At 37.7% G+C, this 19,122-nt stretch overlaps 1 protein-coding gene and 1 pseudogene across 3 annotated transcripts in view; one reads left to right on the top strand and one right to left on the bottom strand.

Moving 5' to 3' along the window:
- The window catches only part of CPEB4 (cytoplasmic polyadenylation element binding protein 4), a 72,471-nt gene that overhangs the window by 42,786 nt on the left and 10,563 nt on the right, over positions 1-19,122 (bottom strand). For all 3 annotated transcript variants that reach the window (XM_070357432.1, XM_014479421.2, XM_070357433.1), the window contains exon 2: positions 6,182-6,263. In XM_070357432.1, coding sequence (XP_070213533.1) covers positions 6,182-6,263 — 82 coding nt within the window. The remainder of the gene's footprint in view (positions 1-6,181; positions 6,264-19,122) is intronic.
- On the top strand, positions 7,132-8,150 carry LOC102275996 (2-iminobutanoate/2-iminopropanoate deaminase pseudogene; annotated as a pseudogene).

The raw sequence follows: 19,122 nt of genomic DNA, 5'->3' as shown, positions 1-19,122 counted from the left end.
AATCACTTCGCTTCTCAACAGCCACACGCAAAGTTCATTATAACCAAGTTTATAAACTGCACTCTCTGCTGTGTGCCTTACTCCATTACTCATGAGGCTTCTAAGAGTAAGGAATTTTCTCCTCCCTAGGGCCCTCCACTACTCACTCCCCTGCTACGCTGCTTTGAATCATTTGGTATCATCCAAACAGAGCAAGAAAGAACCAGCCAGGTTTGCAGGGCAGCTGCCTGGAAGACTCTTGAGTCTTCAAGGCTTGTAGTATTTAAAGATGCTCCAATTCACCAGAAGACATTTGATACCACACAGTGGTAATTTGCTAGGAAAGAGAAATTTGACTATGAATCCAAACATAATTTAGTTGCTTTGCATTATCCGTGTCTTCTCTATGGTACTTTGTATCAAGGACCATTAAATATCCCTTGAAGAAAAATGTCCACCTAATCCTTTAAAAATGTGACTGGGGATTGGGTTGCATAGTAGTACATAGCTGTCTTTCCACAAATTGCCACTGATTTAAACAGAAAAAGATGAAATACTATAAGAAATTATATCCCTACACCACTATTTCAAATAAATCATTTTAATAGTATAGCAATAGAAATTACTTTGTAAAAGTCCCTTTTATATTTAAAACTATGTACTCTGAAACTCACATTTATAACTGAATATAAAATTTAGTCCTATTTTCAGAAACTCTGATGAAAGGTTCTAGAGCTTTCTCAGTGTACATAAAGTCATATACAATATCTGTTCAAAACATCTGTATCAGTATATAACACCTGTTCTTGAAAATACAGAACTACGTGACTGCAATTTTACGTATAGGAATATGAAAAGAACTGCTGATCCAAGGAAAATTTAAGGTTTTCTGGTTATTATTTATGATATCTTTTTAAAGTAGACTAACGTTACTCCTTCCACTGTTGTAGAGATACAGAATCTAAGTAATTATTCCAACAGTCACTCTCTCTCTCACAGTGACACAGAAAACCTTACTCAAAATTAGCAAAACTGGCTTTGTATACTAAACTTTCAACTGATTTTCATGATTTTCTCCTAGAGAGATTATTATAAATGGCTTTTCTTAGCAACAAAGAAAAGAGGCACAGATGGAATCATCACTTGCGCACTCGTTTAAGCATTTGTTTCAAACAAGTTCACACATATGAAAAATAGTTGGGGAAGAGCCCTCTAATTTAATGTGCAGATAAAGAAAACAATTCCCAAAAGTTATTTTAAAATGCAAGGTCACAATACCTTAAGCAGTCAGGAATTAAATACATAGCATTTGGGGGATAGGTCCAGCTCTTCAAATAAGTTCTTATTAAATGAAAACATGAAGCACGTAAGGCACGAAGGTTTAACTGTACAACACACTCCCACACTTACTCAACATATGCAATAGGTTTCTTGGGCACCATGGGAATATGTAAAAGACTGGCACTTTAAACAACTTGCATTTCTGAATTCGATCATCATTGCCCACATGCAAATTAAGTATTTTAAAATGCCTGAAACTCAGAGAGACTGGTTTAGATAACACTGAGCTCCCCCTTCCAAAACCTGGAAGCAAGATGCATTCTATAACAACATGAAGAGTAAAAGACTCTAATTTCATAATATATTGAGGAAAATTAAAACAGTATTCTGATTATAACTTAATTAATATCTGAAGAACAACTATATAATGTTTTGACAATTTACAGATTGCCTTTGTTCACTCAATAATTTTGCTGTTTCATTAGGCTTTCCAATGAAATGAAGCAAATTGGATATTAAGTTGTTTTAATATATAGGATTTAAAACACTCAACCACTAATATGAAACTATGGATTGTTCAACTGTGTGATATCTGGTAATTTTATTTCTGATAATTTGTCTCTTTATTCCAGTGCTGTCTCCCTCTGATTCCATTCCATAAACTGGTTTATGCATATATTCCTTTATTCCATTCATATACAGAAAAGAAAAAAAAAAAAGGCCCCTTAATTTTTAGAGGACTCTTCTACGTATACTGAAAATAATACCACTTCATGAATCTTTATTTCAAGCTATGCTTGAGAGACTGAAAGCAGATGCACTGGCACGTGATTTTAATCTATTTCATGCTGCTCCATTTCTAAACAGTAAGTACCAATTTCACAGGCAAGAGAAAACACAAATAGCACTAAGATACAATATTTCCCAAGGAAACATCTCAGCATCTACAATGGTAAAAGATTTTCCTGTCCAGGTGAAGGAATTACTTGATAAGCCTAATAATTATTGTAGCAATGCACAAGCTGCCATCTCGGAGATAACTCAAGAATTGGTGTACAGCACAGGCTCTTAGCTTATGAGACTGGGTGTACAACGAGGAAAATGAAATCGGTCTCCAGGGAAGAACTGTTACAGATTGTCACTGGTGTTAGTTATGGAGAAGGCAATACATAATTTCATGGGTAAAAATAACATACAGACATGCCAGCTGATCAGTGAAAGGACCTAGAGATAAGGCAGAGGGAGGACCTTTTCCTCTCAAAGAGGTAAACCTCTGTACATGGAGAAGATGATAAGAAGCCTTAAAATTCTTAGAAAAACTATTTTTAAATAAACCATAAAATTAAAAAAAAACAATGTAAATTATGAAATGAAAGCTAGCTATTCCATTTGCACATTTCTTTTATCTTTTTAAAGGCTGCTAAACAAGCCAACTGGAATCAACAGCATATTCATAAAAAACTGAAAAATTATATTTGAAAGTTGAAAGTTTTGAGACATAGACATATTAACATCTTGTCTGTTGATGGCAAAAATAAAATTTTGGACCCACTTTATTAAGGGAGTTTCTTTTTCCCCCAAAAAAATAAGCAAATTTAATTTTTATGTAAATAAATAATACAGCCTTACAAATTCATTCAGTTGACAGATCTTGTATCAATTTAGGCTCTATTATTTAAACATATACACACAAACCACATTTCTATGTGGGATTGCAAATGAAAATAAAAATAAATGAAGTCATTCAACATACATTTTATAAAATCATTTTAAAATAAAATGAACCCAAATATAAAATCTGCCTCCACATGATAGTTTTTTAAAAATAATTTTCAAATTAATTCTTTTAATTGCATCTTTATACCACTTTTCTGAAAGCCATATTGTTCTATACTAATCTCACAGAAATAATGCCTATTTTCTGTTTACTCTATTTCTAAGGAAGCAGAGCCCATGAAGAGGCCACTTATTCAAAATGGATAGGCATTATTACTTTAAAAGGAGAGAGGAGAGTCTGACAAGAAATAAAGTATTCCCATGAGCAAAACTGCATTACAATGGACTACAATGGTACAAAGTTCATCATCTTGGTTTTAAAAAAAAAAAAAGCATAACTACTGTCTGACATTTTAGGACCATGAACTCATCTATGAAGTACTTACTGCTCTTAAAAGGAAAAAATACACAAATTCATTTAATATGCTTAAGTCACCTTGGCACCTTATATTGAAACTGGTTTTCTCATTTGATAAGCATGAAAACAAATAGATGTTTAGCAATAAAAATCGATACCATGTATTGAGTGTTTTCTCAATGAACTGGGCAGTATGCTGGATTTTATAGACACATCATATCATACCACAAATTAGTGGCAGAATGGCAATTTAAATCCCAGTCCATCTGACTTGAAAACCCATGGTCTTTCATTCTGGCATATTTCCTCTTATAAATCACAATTTTACAAAATCTTTGTGTTCCCGTATTAGGTCAATCAGGTTTAATTCTGTCACCAGACTTATCTTTTAATTATCTCTAGAAAATTAGTCTAGGTAATTATTTACGTAAATATTGGTAAGAAGAAATTAAAAAGGGAATATGGTGACTCAGATAGTAAAGATTACCTGCCTGCAGTGGAGAAGACCCATGTTCAATCCCTGGATCAGGAAGATCTCCTCAGAAGGGAATGGCTAACCACTCCAGTATTCTTGCCTGGAGAATCACATGGACAGAGAAGCCTGATGGGCTGCAGTCCATGAGGTAGGTGGCAGAGAGTCAGACATGACTGAGCGACTAACACTTTCTTTTCATACAATAAAGGCAGAAGTTTATACAATAAGCCACTTAGTGAACTAGAAAAGAAAAAATAAATCTGAGTTGTCCTGACTATATCTGATAAACCAAGCAAATGTTGTTAATCCTATTGGAAAAATGTGTACAAACTCTTATAAAAATACTAGAGGCTTACTTCTTAGAAGTGAAGTGACGGTCACTCAGTCGTGTCTGACTCTTTGCGACCCCATGGACTATACAGTCCATGGAATTTTCCAGGCCAGAACACCGGAGTGGGTATTCTGAAAGGAATACTGGAGCCTTTCTCTTCTCTAGGGGATCTTCCCAGCCCAGGGATGAAACTCAGGTCTCCCACATTACAGGTGTATTCTTTACCAGGTGAGCCACAAGGGAAGCCCTACTTCTTAGAAGCATGACATAATAAAGGGTTTATGACTGCTGCCATTTGTAAACGGTTTTCTCTGATAAAAGACACAGGCACTTATCATGAAAATGAGTTCTAATTATTATCCCTAGTATCTACTACATAAGAGAAGAGGCTCTTAAAAGAAGTTGCTGATTAAATCAATATAAATCAATTAAGGAAACAACCACAGATTCACAGCAAGTTACAAACAGTAGTACAGAGAGATTCTGTGTACCCTTTATTCAGTGTCCCCAATTGGGAACGTCTTATGTAACTATACTACAAAACCAGGAAAGTGAGACTGTACAATCCACAAACTATATTCCTATTTCTCCTTTAGCTACTTCAAAGTGTGCAGTTTTTCTGGTGCTTCATTTTTCTGTTGGGAAAACAAAGGGTCAAAGAGGCTGAAAGACTAGCCAAAGTCAGAGCGCTAAGAAGTGACAAAATAAAAAGCCAATTCTGAAAGACCATCTTTCCTCAGAAACAAAGTATACGACCCCATTAGAAGCCATCAGAAGTCCATGAGGAATTCAGTAAAGACATTCAAAATAATCCTATTTCAAACTTTGTTCATCAGAGAGATACATATTTTTTCACATATTAGTTTTCATCTTTCCAGACTTAAAAAAAATCCTCATTAAAAAATTTTCTGTTATAGGTCTGCTGAAAAACAGTTTTACTGCATCAGTAATATGGTAAACCAAACACAAAGAAAACTAGGCCAAGATAGTTACCACTTAAAGTCATATAGGCTCCTTGCCACCTTTGATCCCAGTACAAAGCTGTCTTGGCAAAAAGCAGGCTCATAAACAGTGAATGAATGAACAACTTAAGTGACAGGACCAAATATACCAAACAACCCAAATGTTTTTAAAAACAAACAGGAAAACTCTGCAGTATAGTAAAATGAGATTTTTTGCAGAAAAATATTTATTTTGTGGGGTAGTTTTCATAACATCAGAGATAGAATGGCCCTTAAAGAACACCTAATCTGGTCATTCTCATCTCTGGCTACACATGAACATCACCTGAGATATTAAAAAAAATCATAAGCTTCACCCCACACCTGGAATGGGGCCCAGGCATCTGTGTTTTTCAAGTTCCCCATTATTAAGTCCCTTATTATAAGAGTGGTTCTAAGTACTTTATTAAAAATGAAGAAATTGAGGCCTAGTCAAACTGCAATATCTTATTCAGTACAAGAATTTATACCAGAATCCAAGTGGGAATAGCATGACTTTTTTAACATAATATATAAAAAGGATTTCAAGAACTACAAAGCTTCATTTTAACTTTGAAACTGTTAGCAATTAAAAAAAAAAATGTGAAACTAGGCTGAAAGCTCTATCAACATTTGAACTCTTCCTAGTGTATGGTTATTGTCATTGGTGAGCAGACATACAGGTGAGCAATACTAAGCAGGTTTTGCCTGAAAGATTAAAAAAAAATGAGAAGTATGGTTCCCATCTTTCCAGTTAACTGCCCTCCCTTAGCAATCAGTACTCTTGTAGTTCCCTTAATTGGTACTGTAAAGGGCTTACAGTGGATGTCTATCAAGTAAGTTTGATTTTTGAACAAAATGAGATACATGTATAAAATAGATGGAACTGGATACAAAATGTGAACCTATAATATTCGCCATATTGCTCATCAAGTTACTCAGATAATAATACACATTTTACACTATTTACTAAAATCAAACAGTTATATTTGGAAAATTACCTTTAATTGAATCATTTTCAGCTCTCATTATGTCAATGAGTGAACTCTCCAATGAGTGCATGTCAAAAGTCCTGGGGCGATCCTGTAAACACAAACAGCCACAAACCACTTTTAAAATAGCATATAATTATAAAAGAAAATAATAAGCTGCATCTGATGAGACACAGATCAAAAAGCAGGAATTTTCTTCCCTCTCCATGTAAGGCACATTATTACTACATTTTATTTTTAACACTTGCAAAATATCAAAATCACAAGTACCCAGGGCTCAGCAAAGACTGACTTGATTTCCAATAATAATTTTCAATAAAAGCATTACTTTCAAAAACAAAGCAAAAACTAATTTCCATATGGTTAAGAATATTAAACATATATAAAAACAGAATTCATAATCTTTTTCTGTCACTTAAGATTTCAGTAATGTGGCAAAGCTTCCCAAACTTGTTTCAGCAGTATTCTGTTAAGGTGACATCTACATGTTCTATTCAGAATAGCTATATTTACTTATAAGCCAAGATCTGAAAATAGTCATCAAATGTCTACAAGACCACTAAGTAGCAAAGTAGTCTTGATTTTTCTGCCATTAGAATAAAAGGAAGACAGGATATGGAGAACACTGCTGGTCTCAACCCTGGCTTAACAAAATGGACTTCATGAATGGGTGAGGAATCTGAAAATACACAACCATGCTGATGCTGCGGCATTCTTCAGGGTATTAGACATCATTAAAACCAAAGTTTAGCTCGACAGTGAAAAGGAAATGAAAACATTTTCAAATTAAATACTAAAGGGAAAGCAGTGTAATACCTGTTTCTGACCCATCTTGAGAATAAATATATACTTACAAAGACCACAGCAAGGTTATTAAAGAAAAGGGGGAGGTGAAGAGCGAGCGAGAACCGAGTTCTGTGTAGTTGTTTCCGAGGGGCAGCAAGGGGGAAGGGTTAACCATGTTGTCTTTGGTCAGAAAGATAATCAGCACCACGAAAGCCCCCGCGGCCACTGGTCCCTACAGTCAGGCTGTGTTAGTCGACAGGACCATTTACATTTCAGCACAGCTAGGCATGGACCCTGCAAGTGGACAGCTTGTGCCAGGAGGGGTGGCAGAAGAGGCTAAACAGGCTCTTACAAACATAGGTGAAATTCTGAAAGCAGCAGGCTATGACTTCACGAATGTGGTAAAAGCAACTGTTTTGCTGGCTGACATAAATGACTTCAGTACTGTCAATGATGTCTACAAACAATATTTTCAGAGTAGTTTTCCTGCAAGAGCTGCTTACCAGGTTGCTGCTTTGCCCAAAGGAGGCTGTGTTGAGACCGAAGCAATAGCTGTGCAAGGACCTCTCACGACAGCATCGCTCTAAGTGGGCCAAGTGTTATTTAGTCTGGAAATTTAATAGTATTTTTAAACTAATGGCTTAATCCTTGTTGGAAAGTGTAAGACTGAAATATCTAGAAATATGGAAATACCATATAATAAGGGAAACAACATGAAGATTAATGATGAATCTAGTTACTAATGTTACAAATTATACTTCTATAACACTTGTATTGCTGGATGTGGGAAAACAGACATGCCTTACTGAGTTAACTCAGAAGAATAAAAGTAGAGAAATAACATAGGAAAAATGAGCACACCTAATTCAACTAAACCCTATTAATTTAATGACGTGAAGTATTTTATTATGTCAGATATGTGATTTTTGCTTGAATAAAATTAAAGCATTTAAATTTGAATGGCAGAGATAAAGGAGAAGAAACGGAACCAAATTTTATATAGATAAAATTTTTCTAGTGGAAATAGTATGCAGATTTTCCTTGGTGTGATTCCATTTACTGATTTTTTTTTTAACAGTTTAATGTATGCATTAAATTACGTTACCTAAATAAAAGTGAAGAAACCAAAAAAAAATAAAGAAAGAAAGAAAGGGGGGCTTCCAAAGGAATTTCAGAAGCGTGATTTCAGAACTCTCTCTTCAATGATATTTTTCTCTCATTACTTTTTAATTCAAAGCTTTGGCTTTTTAAAAGAATTTGCCTAATTTTATCCACCCCCGCCCCTTTTCTTTCAGACTTGCTGGGCTCTCATTTTCCACATTTCAGCTAACTTAGAACTTTATGTTTGATAGAGTATGTCCCCCATCTTTCGATCATTCTGACATTTCTCCTCTGTCCTTCCCTAAGACTACTCACCCTGCTGCTAAGTCGCTTCAGTCATGTCTGACCCTGTGCGACCCCACAGACGGCAGCTGCACTCTTACTCTTCTTCCCTGAAACAGGGACCACTCCTTCTGACCCCACCCACCAAACAGATATCCAAAAATGTTCACTCTTATGGGTGGAACACAAACTTTTTTTTTTAAGTTCCACAACCTGAAGGGTCCAAGGGTAGTTATATTGGGATATCATCTATATTTAAAGTAGAGAATGTTACAGGTTTTTTCCCCTAGGACGGCATGGGATAAAAATGGGAAGGGGAGTAGATGTCTTAACATGCTCTTCTGCTCTAAACTAGTATGGCTCCTCCAGAATATCTTTCCCACTTTTCCTCCTGATTCTTTCCTCATTGTCCTCATCTTCTCAATATGGTCAATAGAAAGAGGCAAGAGGACAGGTGGCCAGAATGAGAATTTCTAAGAGTAAATGTTCACAAAAAGGAGAAACTCTTCTGTTTTTATCCTTCCTCATCTCAAGCACTGAATTAAATCAAAACTTTAATGCGTATTCTTTTGGAAGTCAAGTGGATTTGAGGCATAACTGGAGAAAGAAGTTAAGAACAAATTCCACTATCTCATTCTGCAGTCACTGGATCTGTCCTCCCTTCAACAATCTAAAATCCACACTCAAAATCAGGCCAGCCACTATCTCTATTTCCACAACAAAGCCAGTCTTGGAGACACTAATGCTCAGAGTCTTCACTTGCCTATGTCCTCTGACTGTGGGTTTCCCAAGGGTAGAAAGTATGTCTTACATCAAATGTTCCCCATGTGTACAATTCCCAAAGGGTGATGGTATGTTGAGATGTTCATCTCCTCAACACACAGGACTGTCCATAGGGCCTGGTGTGGCAGGAACTCCCTGGCAGATGATTTCTGCTTCTGTATTTTCATTTTCTATGTATGCCATGATGTGAAACAGGCTGAAAAGCCTTGTTCCACGTATCTGTATCACTGTACCTCACACAGGGTCTGGCAGCTTAGAAAGCACACACGTTTCCTCAATTGATGAATGAAGGCGTTTCTTTGAGTAATTTTTATTAAGTGTTGAAAGCATTTTTTCTCTCCTATTTCCTTATCTTGAGGTTTGTTTTTTAAATCCCCTTTCAGAGCTGGGCGGGGTGGGGGGTAGGTAAGCAAAATGAAACTGTGATGGCTACGGGGGAGATGTAACAGGAGACCTCAGCCTGTTTTTTTAATGCAACTACAGTAGTGAGCAGCCTGTGAACCTTCAGGACTTGCGTTTTGCCAATCACGGAATGACAAAAGCACCCAAGAGAATGAGTTGGTAAAAAAAAAAATCAGTGTTTTTGTTTGGTTTGTTTTATGACAGCTGCTTCTGGTAAGTAAAGAAGCATCCTTTTCACCTAGAGGTTTCCAAATGTAGTGGAATTCAGCAAAGCCACTTCATACCGCCTTGCCCCAGGACTCTCCAGACTATTGTCTAAAACATAAAGGTTTTTGCTAAACTAACCACCACTGACTTATGATTGGTAGAGTACATTAAAACTAAAACCCTAAATGAATATCTAAATTTTCAGTAGTGCTTGGTGGAATTAAAAAACAAAAAACTCTCTATCCTTTTTATACTTTTACTAGTTTTCATTTGTCACAATATAAATCTGATAAATAAACACCAATATACAAACTCTGACTCTCAGATGCAATGTGTTAAGAAGAATTTTCAGGCTCTGAATGGATTTAGAAGAAAACAGTGTCTCAAAAGACACGTATGTGTAAATGCAAGATACAAGTCCCACTGGCACAAGTACCACATTTTTGCCAACCCTGGTCTAATATGTTCGCTCTCTTTGTAGGTCAGTGGGTAAACAATCCGCCTGCAATGCAGGAGGCCTGGGTTCGATTCCCTGGGTGGTAAAGATCCCCTGGAGAAGAAAATGGCAACCCATTCCAGTATTCTTGCCTAATATGTCTAACACGTACTTCTCCCCACAATTCAATCTTATTTGAAATTATAATTATTACAACTACTTTACATTTATATAACACTTTGTTTCTTATGATGCTATAGTAATTCAAGCCACATATTTTGCCAAGCAAATGTTCTGTTCTCAGGCAGGGTCCAAAGTTTATCATTTTTGATTACTCTCTCACTGATTTTTTTCTATTTTAAATACCCAATTTTACCAAAAGGACTAAAGTGTAAACATCTGTGCCATTAAGAAGTAGATGGAGGGGAACAGACACCAATAAACCCAAGAAATAAGAGCAGACAAACAATGCTGGTTTTTCTGCCCAAAAACCAGGGTGTCAAATCAAGAGTGTTCTGATTTCTACGTTTCATCCTTTGATTTTGCCTTTTTGGCTTACTAATTAACCCAAACATCATAATCATTTATTTATTTTCTAGAATTCATTTCCCAGAAAGTAAACTAACTATAAAATAGAAATTCTGTTAAGTAATAGCTCTTCTTAATTTAACTTGAGATGGTGACCAAAATATGAACATCAGCCTAAATCCGCGGAGCATTAGACATTAGGAAGTGTGACATGTCATGTGAGCTTGAGCACTTTCATCCTCTAGACCTCATTCCTGATCTGAAATAGGAAAGAGTCTAATTAAACCTCTAAGGTTCCTTTCCCAGCAACAAAATACATCTGTATTTTAGCTTTCCCATATCCTAAAACAGTCTGTGCTCTTTCAAGATTTGCAGTTTAAATTATAATGAGTTTGGCAGGAATCTAAGATGTGAACGAGGATGACTGATGAAAGTTTATAACTTCTTGCCCACAAAAAGGTGGGAGTTAATTAATCTTATTAACAAGAAAATGAACTCTTGTAAGTCTTAAAAGGACAGTCACTATGTTTTCATTATGCTATACATAATGCAAAATAACAAGCTTTATCAAAAAAGTAAAAAAAACAATTTGTTAAAGGGGGAATGTCCTGATTTCCAATAAAAGCTCAAACAAAACAAAAACACTGACAACTCTATTTGCTTCAACCCGCCACTGCCAGTTTATCTTGGCAGCCCACAGAGAAAAGCAGATCTAGTCTTTATTGAGAATCTACTAAGTATCTGACAATATTCTAGGTAGTTTTTAAATACTGTCATTAGTAATCTTCAAACCTCCTTATAATTTAGATTGTATTATTCTCAATTTTGGAGAAGGAAATGGCAACCCACTTCAGTATTCTTGCCTGGAGAATCCCATGGACAGGAGTCTGAGGGGCTACAATCTATGGGGTCACAAAAGAGTCGGACACAACTGAGCAATTAAACAACAATTCTCAATTTAATGATAAAAACTAAGACCAGGGAAAAACACAGTTTATTGCACAGATAGATTACTGCTTAGTTCAGCAGCTTAGTCTGGATTCAAGAGCCCAAGTTTCACTCCAAAGCAGGTGGCGCTACCTTGGGTAAAATAATGGTCATGGCAGTCAAAAGACCACACTAATTAAGATACGTATTAGAATAAATGAGACACTCTGCCTGCCTTAAGGGTTCTGGGGTGAGGGACATGCTGGCTGCTGCTGCTGCTGCTAAGTCGCTTCAGTCGTGTCCGACTCTGTGCGACCCCACAGACGCAGCCCACCAGGCTCCCCCGTCCCTGGGATTCTCCAGGCAAGAACACTGGAGTGGGTCGCCATTTCCTTCTCCAATGCATGAAAGGGAAAAGTGAAAGTGAAGTTGCTCAGTCATGTCCGACTCTTAGCGACCCTATGGACTGCAGCCTACCAGGCTCCTCTGTGGGATTTTCCAGGCAAGAGTACTGGAGTGGGGTGCCATTGCTAGTACCTAGCAAACAGGAGGCACTCAAGTATGACTCAATAAATGAAAAAAAAACAACAAAATGTACATAGGTAATATAGGATAATATCAGAGCCACTAAAAACATGAGAGAGAGAGAAGCCTTATCTTCCTTCTTCCTGTTGAGATGACAGATCGATGTGGTCCACAAATTAAGAGACCTAACTTGCATCTCTAGGTTAACTACAGCCAACCACAGGAGCAGAAATGGTAGTAACAGTAATAGTATCAGGTAACATTTATCAAGATCTAATGCAGTATGAGTGAACTCCAGGAGCTGGTGATGGACAGGGAGGCCTGGCATGCTGTGATTCATGGAGTCACAAAGAGTCGGACACGACTGAGCGACTGAACTGAACTGAATGCTTTACATGCATAATCTCATTTAGTCCTCACAAAAATTCTATACAGTAAGTGTTCAGTTATTATCCCATTTCACAGATAAGACGGCGTAGCTTAGCATGATTAACTAACTTTATCAGTGTCAGGTTAAGCAGAGAATGCAGAATTTGAACCACCAGCCTGACTTTAGAAATGTGAGCTTAACAACCACGAATGAAAATAAAAGACCACCAATTATTTTCAAGGCTCAGCAAAGCAAACTTAATTACAATGCAGAGATCTTTTTTTTTTTCTTTTTTTTGGTAACCTGAGTTGTTGTATTTAATACATTGAGTTGCATCGCAACTGGTTGGTTTCAATTTATGTCATCTCTACTTCACAGGGCAATTTCTAAAGGAAAAACCACAAAAGCCACTATGAAAATCAAAGTTGATAAAAATAACCTTCTGACAAAACAAATTAGCATTTCAAAGAGCAAGATCTGTCCTTTTAATATACACCTGAATAATCCTGACTGCCACAGCAAAATAGGAAGATTTACATCAGCAAGTAACTGATGACATGGCTTTTTGTAACTTCCCAGAAGTAGCCACAAGAAGCACATGAACCTGTGGGTCTATTACTACCAGGATGAACAACCTGACTGCAACTGTGCCACAAACCAAAATTACTATTTCGTAGACTTCAAAAAATATATCCAGATGAACAATAAAAGCCAGTGTTTCTCATATTTAAGAGTATATCAAAATCATTTGGAGGTCCTATTGAAACACAGCCTACTGAGGCAACACCCAAAGTTTTTCATTCAGTAGGTCTCAGTAGGTCCAAGAATTTACATTTCTACTAAATTTCCAAGTGAAGATGGGGACCACGCTTTGAGAACTACTGAGTTAAGCAATTCCATTCCACAGGTTAATTTCATTAGATACTTTGGGATGTGATTTATAGCTTACATCCTGTTTAACAATTATGATGCAGTCCAGCTTAAATATCAACTATTTTACAGTTTACTTTTGAAGAGAAAGGTTTTGCTCTCAAAATCAAAGTCCTCTCTTCCAAGCTCTAAGATGCATAAATTGGCAAAAAATTACAATTCAGTTCAATTTCAACAGAACCACCACTATAACCACTCCATTACTGGTTCTTGTCTTGTCATACTTGAGTTAGTATGTTTTAGCATTACTAGACCTGACTAAAGCACGAGTCCCTTGGACTGCAAGGAGATCCAACCAATCCATCCTAAAGGAAATAAATCCTGAACATTCATTGGAAGGACTGATGCTGAAGCTGAAATTCCAATACTTCGGCCACCTGATTCGAAGAACTGACTCACTGGAAAAGACCCTGATGCTGAGAAAGACTGAAGGCAAGAGGAGAAGGGGACGACAGAGGATGAGATGGTTGGATGGCATCACCGACTCAATGGACATGAGTTTGAGTAAACTCCAGGAGTTGGTGATGGATAGGGAGGCCCGGCATGCTACAGTCCATGGGGTCGCAAAGAGTCAGACACAACTGAGCAATTGAAGTGAACTGACATTCTTAAGAACCAGAGCCAAAATTCAGCTACACCCTTTACTCACTGTCTTCCCATAAAGACATACATGACTGTGAGCATCATTCTCAGATTGCTATGTATCTGTACTAGCTTATGGAAGTTTCTCTTTCTGGCTTACTCTCGAAGTTTCTCCCTGGTGAAGAAGGGAAAGGAAAACATTTTGGTCTGAAAGGCAAAGTCTGTGCCAGTATAACAGCTGCCAAAAAAAATATGAAATTTGAGATGCCAGGAGAGCCCATAATTAATCAAAGGCAACTATGACAGTTTTAATCCAAAATTTGCCAAAACGTAAATATTTTCTTGGATTAAATATTTAAGGCCACAGACATCAAAAGTTGACAATATAGTCAGCTTTCAAGATTCCACTGTCAGATGACCCTTCCATCCCTATGCAAACACAAGTCCCCTTTTCCCGTATCTGCCAAGCACACTGACAGCCCATATTTATGAACAAAGTCTATGATGACTACCCACTCCCTCCTTCCCTGGACTGTGAGCTCCACTCATCCCCAAAGCCACAGACTGCAGCAACTGTGCAGGGCAAAGTAAGTTCCTCATCATTGCCGCCATCATTATTAAAATGGCTAACATCTCTTCTGGCTCTGTGTCTCAGATAAAAGATGCATGATTTCTGTACACTAGTTCCTCACAACCATCATGTAAAGTGGGTACAATTATCGCCCCCATTTTAGGCTTCTCATGAAGCTATGAGATGTTAACTACTTACACTCAAAGTCACCAAGTAAGTGGTGGAGTCTACTTCATAGCAGAAGCTCAGAAAAGTGGTCCGTTATTAAATGAACTTTGTCACAACCTATGATATCCTTCACTTGTATACAGGGTCTGAATGCAGAGAACAAGTGTCAGAGGTTAAAGTGAAAGAAGTAATTATCTCAAGTAGGAAAAAACTACAGTTACTAGCATCTCATATTTCTTAGCAGGGTCCCTCTTCAGTCAGTGTTTTCTCGTTATGAACACTTTATAATGAGGCAAACAGTCTTACAGATCTTAGGCTACCAAGTGTTTCCTAATAGAATAATAAACTATAACAAAACGGATCAATGTCTTTAGTATATTACCCTGATTGAATCAATAGCTCCATTTTCTCCCATGTGAACTGATGAATCAGATCTCTCCAGAAAGCCCTTGAGAAAATTTGCTTTTATTCCACCTTCACTAAATAAACCACATTCATGTTCAGTATTAGAAATCCTTAAAGTGATAAATATTTCTTGTCACCACTTGACTATATTAAAAAAACAACTTGGCATTCTAGACTTGATTAGTCAGTTCCTAAATCAATAGACCCCTTCTTCTTGTTAACCATTTGTTCATTTCCACTTTACCTGGCAGACGAAAATAACTAAAATCTATTCTAAGACTTGTGTTTAAATCACCACTTACTAGACAAATGGTCTTGACATCATATCTCTGAACCTTGATTTCATCAGTGAAATAAGGATCTCCCTTACTTCACACATGTCCCTTATAAAAACTGGGTTGAGGAGAAATGAAATAAAGTCCATAATAGATCATGCACAATACCCACCAGTTAGGAGATCCACTCAATAAACATTCCCTCTGCTCCTTCTCTCTCCAGTGCAATAGCAGAAGAGCCCCAAACCAACATATTAAATTAGGTATTGTTTGTATCTTAATAATTCAGCTGTTCCGTGCTACTTCCTATGGCTCATTTTCATAGAGAAACAAAAAAGGGGGGGGGAAAGATCTTTCCTACTTAATATACTATTTGGGGCAAGAGATCATTAATTCAGGAAAGTGAGTAAGTTCTATTAAAACTCAGGCCATTCCTCTATCTTTGGCTGCTTACTGGCAATCAGCATTCCTCTGCTATGTATCTGCTGGGTGTGATCAGGGTCCGGAGTCATCAGAGAGAATGGTCACCCAAATACACAATCTTTATTCCTAAAGTGAGGTTTGTATCCTGTAACCCACACAATCCATAACATTTCTCTCTTCCATGAGCCTTGACCATAACATCAAAAGGCAGCCTGTACCCACTGTCAGCCTCTGGGCTCTCATAGCTACCACCCTCAGATCCTTAGCTCTCCAGTGTCTCCTGAGAAGGCAGCACTTCTCAATATTCAGGCACAAAGCAAGATGTCACCGACACCTCAGTTCATGAGGAGGAGAGTGTCTACCTTGGTCATGCACTCCCACCATACGGTCCATAGAAGGCATAAAACATTTGTGGGTTGAAAAACAAGAGATGAAAAAGTGTGATGCAGTCCAAAGGCCTGGAAAAGATCACAAACCTTTAAATTCCCCTTAAAAACAAACAAAAATATAGCCCAAAAGCTCTGAGTCCTTCCTGTTCTCTCTCCTTTTGGAGAAGCTTCTCACAAATTCACAGAAATATAAACCCAGGAGAAAGCTGAGATGGCGTAGAGAAAACTGGACAATCTCCTCCCGAGTGTCTGGTCATCAGCTGATATTCTAGTGTTTTGTTGGATCTCTCTCCCTTTTCTTTGACAGACATGTGACCACCAGCACTCTTCTTGTCTGAGAAGGGAGATGTGGCCAATAGTGGCTTTTTTAGAGATTAGCATCAGGTTGGGCAGTAAAACAGGCTGGGCAGGTACAACAAAAATATGGGCCTTGCCTCAGTTTCTCACTGTCTTTTTTTAAAAAAACAACTAGAAGATATATTTGTGTGTTTTTAAGAGGGAAAAAAAGACTATCTTTTAGAAACACATACCAAACCATTTACAGATGAAATGATACAGTACCTAGGAAATGTTTCAAAATAACATGAAAGCAGGAAGAGAGGGTTAGGAAGATAGATGAAAGAGGACTGTCAAGGAGCTGATCATTGTTGGAAGCCAGGTGACATGTACATGGGATTTTGCTATATATTCTATTATTGAATATGTTTAAATTTTTCCATAGTAAGAAATTTAAAAGACTTGGGGGTCAGGGGAGAGACTTTACCCAAAGAAGAAACAAACAAAAAAACCAGTTGGTCACCAAATTTTCCAGCAGTGTTCAAGAAAATGAGAGCATCATCTGGGCTGATTCCCTAGTGCACTGAGTTTACTAAACAAAATTATAGTTCAGCTTATAAAATTCTTCTTTAAAGTTAAGCACATATTACCACACAACAGTTAAACAACAGTTTTCACATTTTGAATGTGTGCAATTTCCAACTTTTGAATTAATATTTCTAGTTGATGACCTTCTCTCTTATACCAGCAGAATCTTTTGGAAGCCAAATATTAGAAATACTTCATCTTATTTCTAAAAGACAAGACAAAGAAATGAGAAAATGAAGGATTAGGAAAGCTGAGTAGCTTACCTTAGGTCACACAGCTAGCAAGTGGCACAGCCATAGTTGAAACTCAGATCTGACTTCCATACAATAATTAATAGCTTTTTCTGAGTAGCAATGTTCTTACATCAACTTTTTTTGTTTGGTTCTTTTTAAAGTTCTTATAGACAGTTTGCACTCATCTCACACGCTAGTAAAGTAATGCTCAAAATTCTCCAAGCCAGGCTTCAGCAATATGTGAACCATGAACTTCCTGATGTTCAAGCTGGTTTTAGAAAAGGAAGAGGAACCAGAGATCAAATTGCCAACATCTGCTGGATCATGGAAAAAGCAAGAAATTTCCAGAAAAACATCTACTTCTGCTTTATTGACTATGCCAAAGCCTTTGACTGTGTGGATCACAATAAACTGTGGAAAATTCTGAAAGACATGGGAATACCAGACCACCTGACCTGCCTCTTGAGAAATTTGTATGCAGGTCAGGAAGCAACAGTTAGAACTGGACATGGAACAACAGAATGGTTCCAAATAGGGAAAGAAGTACGTCAAGGCTGTATATTTTCATCCTGTTTACTTAACTTCTATGCAGAGTACAATATGAGAAACGCTGGACTGGAAGAAGCACAAGCTGGAATCAAGATTGCCGGGAAAAATATCAATAACCTCAGATATGCAGATGACACCACCCTTATGGCAGAAAGTGAAGAGGAACTCAAAAGCCTCTTGATGAAAGTGAAAGTGGAGAGTGAAAAACTTGGCTTAAAGCTCGACATTCAGAAAACGAAGATCATGGCATCCGGTCCCATCACTTCATGGGAAATAGATGGGAAAACAGTGGAAACAGTGTCAGACTTTATTTTTCTGCTGCAGATGGTGACTGCAGCCATGAAATTAAAAGACACTTACTCCTTGGAAAGAAAGTTATGACCAACCTAGATAGCATATTCAAAAGCAGAGACATTACTTTGCCAACAAAGGTCCGTCTAGTCGAGGCTATGGTTTTTCCTGTGGTCATGTATGGATGTGAGAGTTGGACTGTGAAGAAGGCTGAGTGCCGAAGAATTGACGCGTTTGAACTGTGGTGTTGGAGAAGACTTGAGAGTCCCTTGGACTGCAAGGAGATCCAACCAGTCCATTCTAAAGGAGATCAGCCCTGGGATTTCTCTGGAAGGAATGATGCTAAAGCTGAAACTCCAGTACTTTGGCCACCTCATGCGAAGAGTTGACTCATTGGAAAAGACCCTGATGCTGGGAGGCATTGCGGGCAGGAGGAGAAGGGGACAACAGAGGATGAGATGGCTGGATGGCATCACTGACTCGATGGATGTGAGTCTGAGTGAATTCCGGGAGTTGGTGATGGACAGGGAGGCCTGATGTGCTGCGATTCATGGGGTTGCAAACAGTCGGACACGACTGAGCGACTGATCTGATCTGATAGACAGTAAGGCTACAGCAACTATTTTACTGACCAGCAGCAGATGCATTCCTTGAAAACATCTGGAAGATCTATTATTAAAAGTATGTTGTATAATGGGGCTACCCTGGTGGCTCAGACAGTAAAGAATCCATCTGCAGTGCGGGAGACCTGGGTTTAATCCATGGGTTGGGAAGATCCCCTTGAGGAGGGCACAGCAACCCATTCCAGTATTGTTGTCTGGAGAACTCCCATGGACAGAGGAGCCTGGCAGCCTACAATCCATAGGGTCACAAAGAGTTGGACACAACAGAGCGACTAAGCACAGCACAGCACATGCTGCATA

The sequence above is a fragment of the Bos mutus genome, chromosome 20, assembly GCF_027580195.1.
Source record: "Bos mutus isolate GX-2022 chromosome 20, NWIPB_WYAK_1.1, whole genome shotgun sequence".
Lineage (NCBI taxonomy): Eukaryota > Metazoa > Chordata > Mammalia > Artiodactyla > Bovidae > Bos > Bos mutus.
The sequence above is the reverse complement of the archived record's forward strand: the minus strand, read 5'-3'. Positions and strand labels throughout refer to the sequence as shown.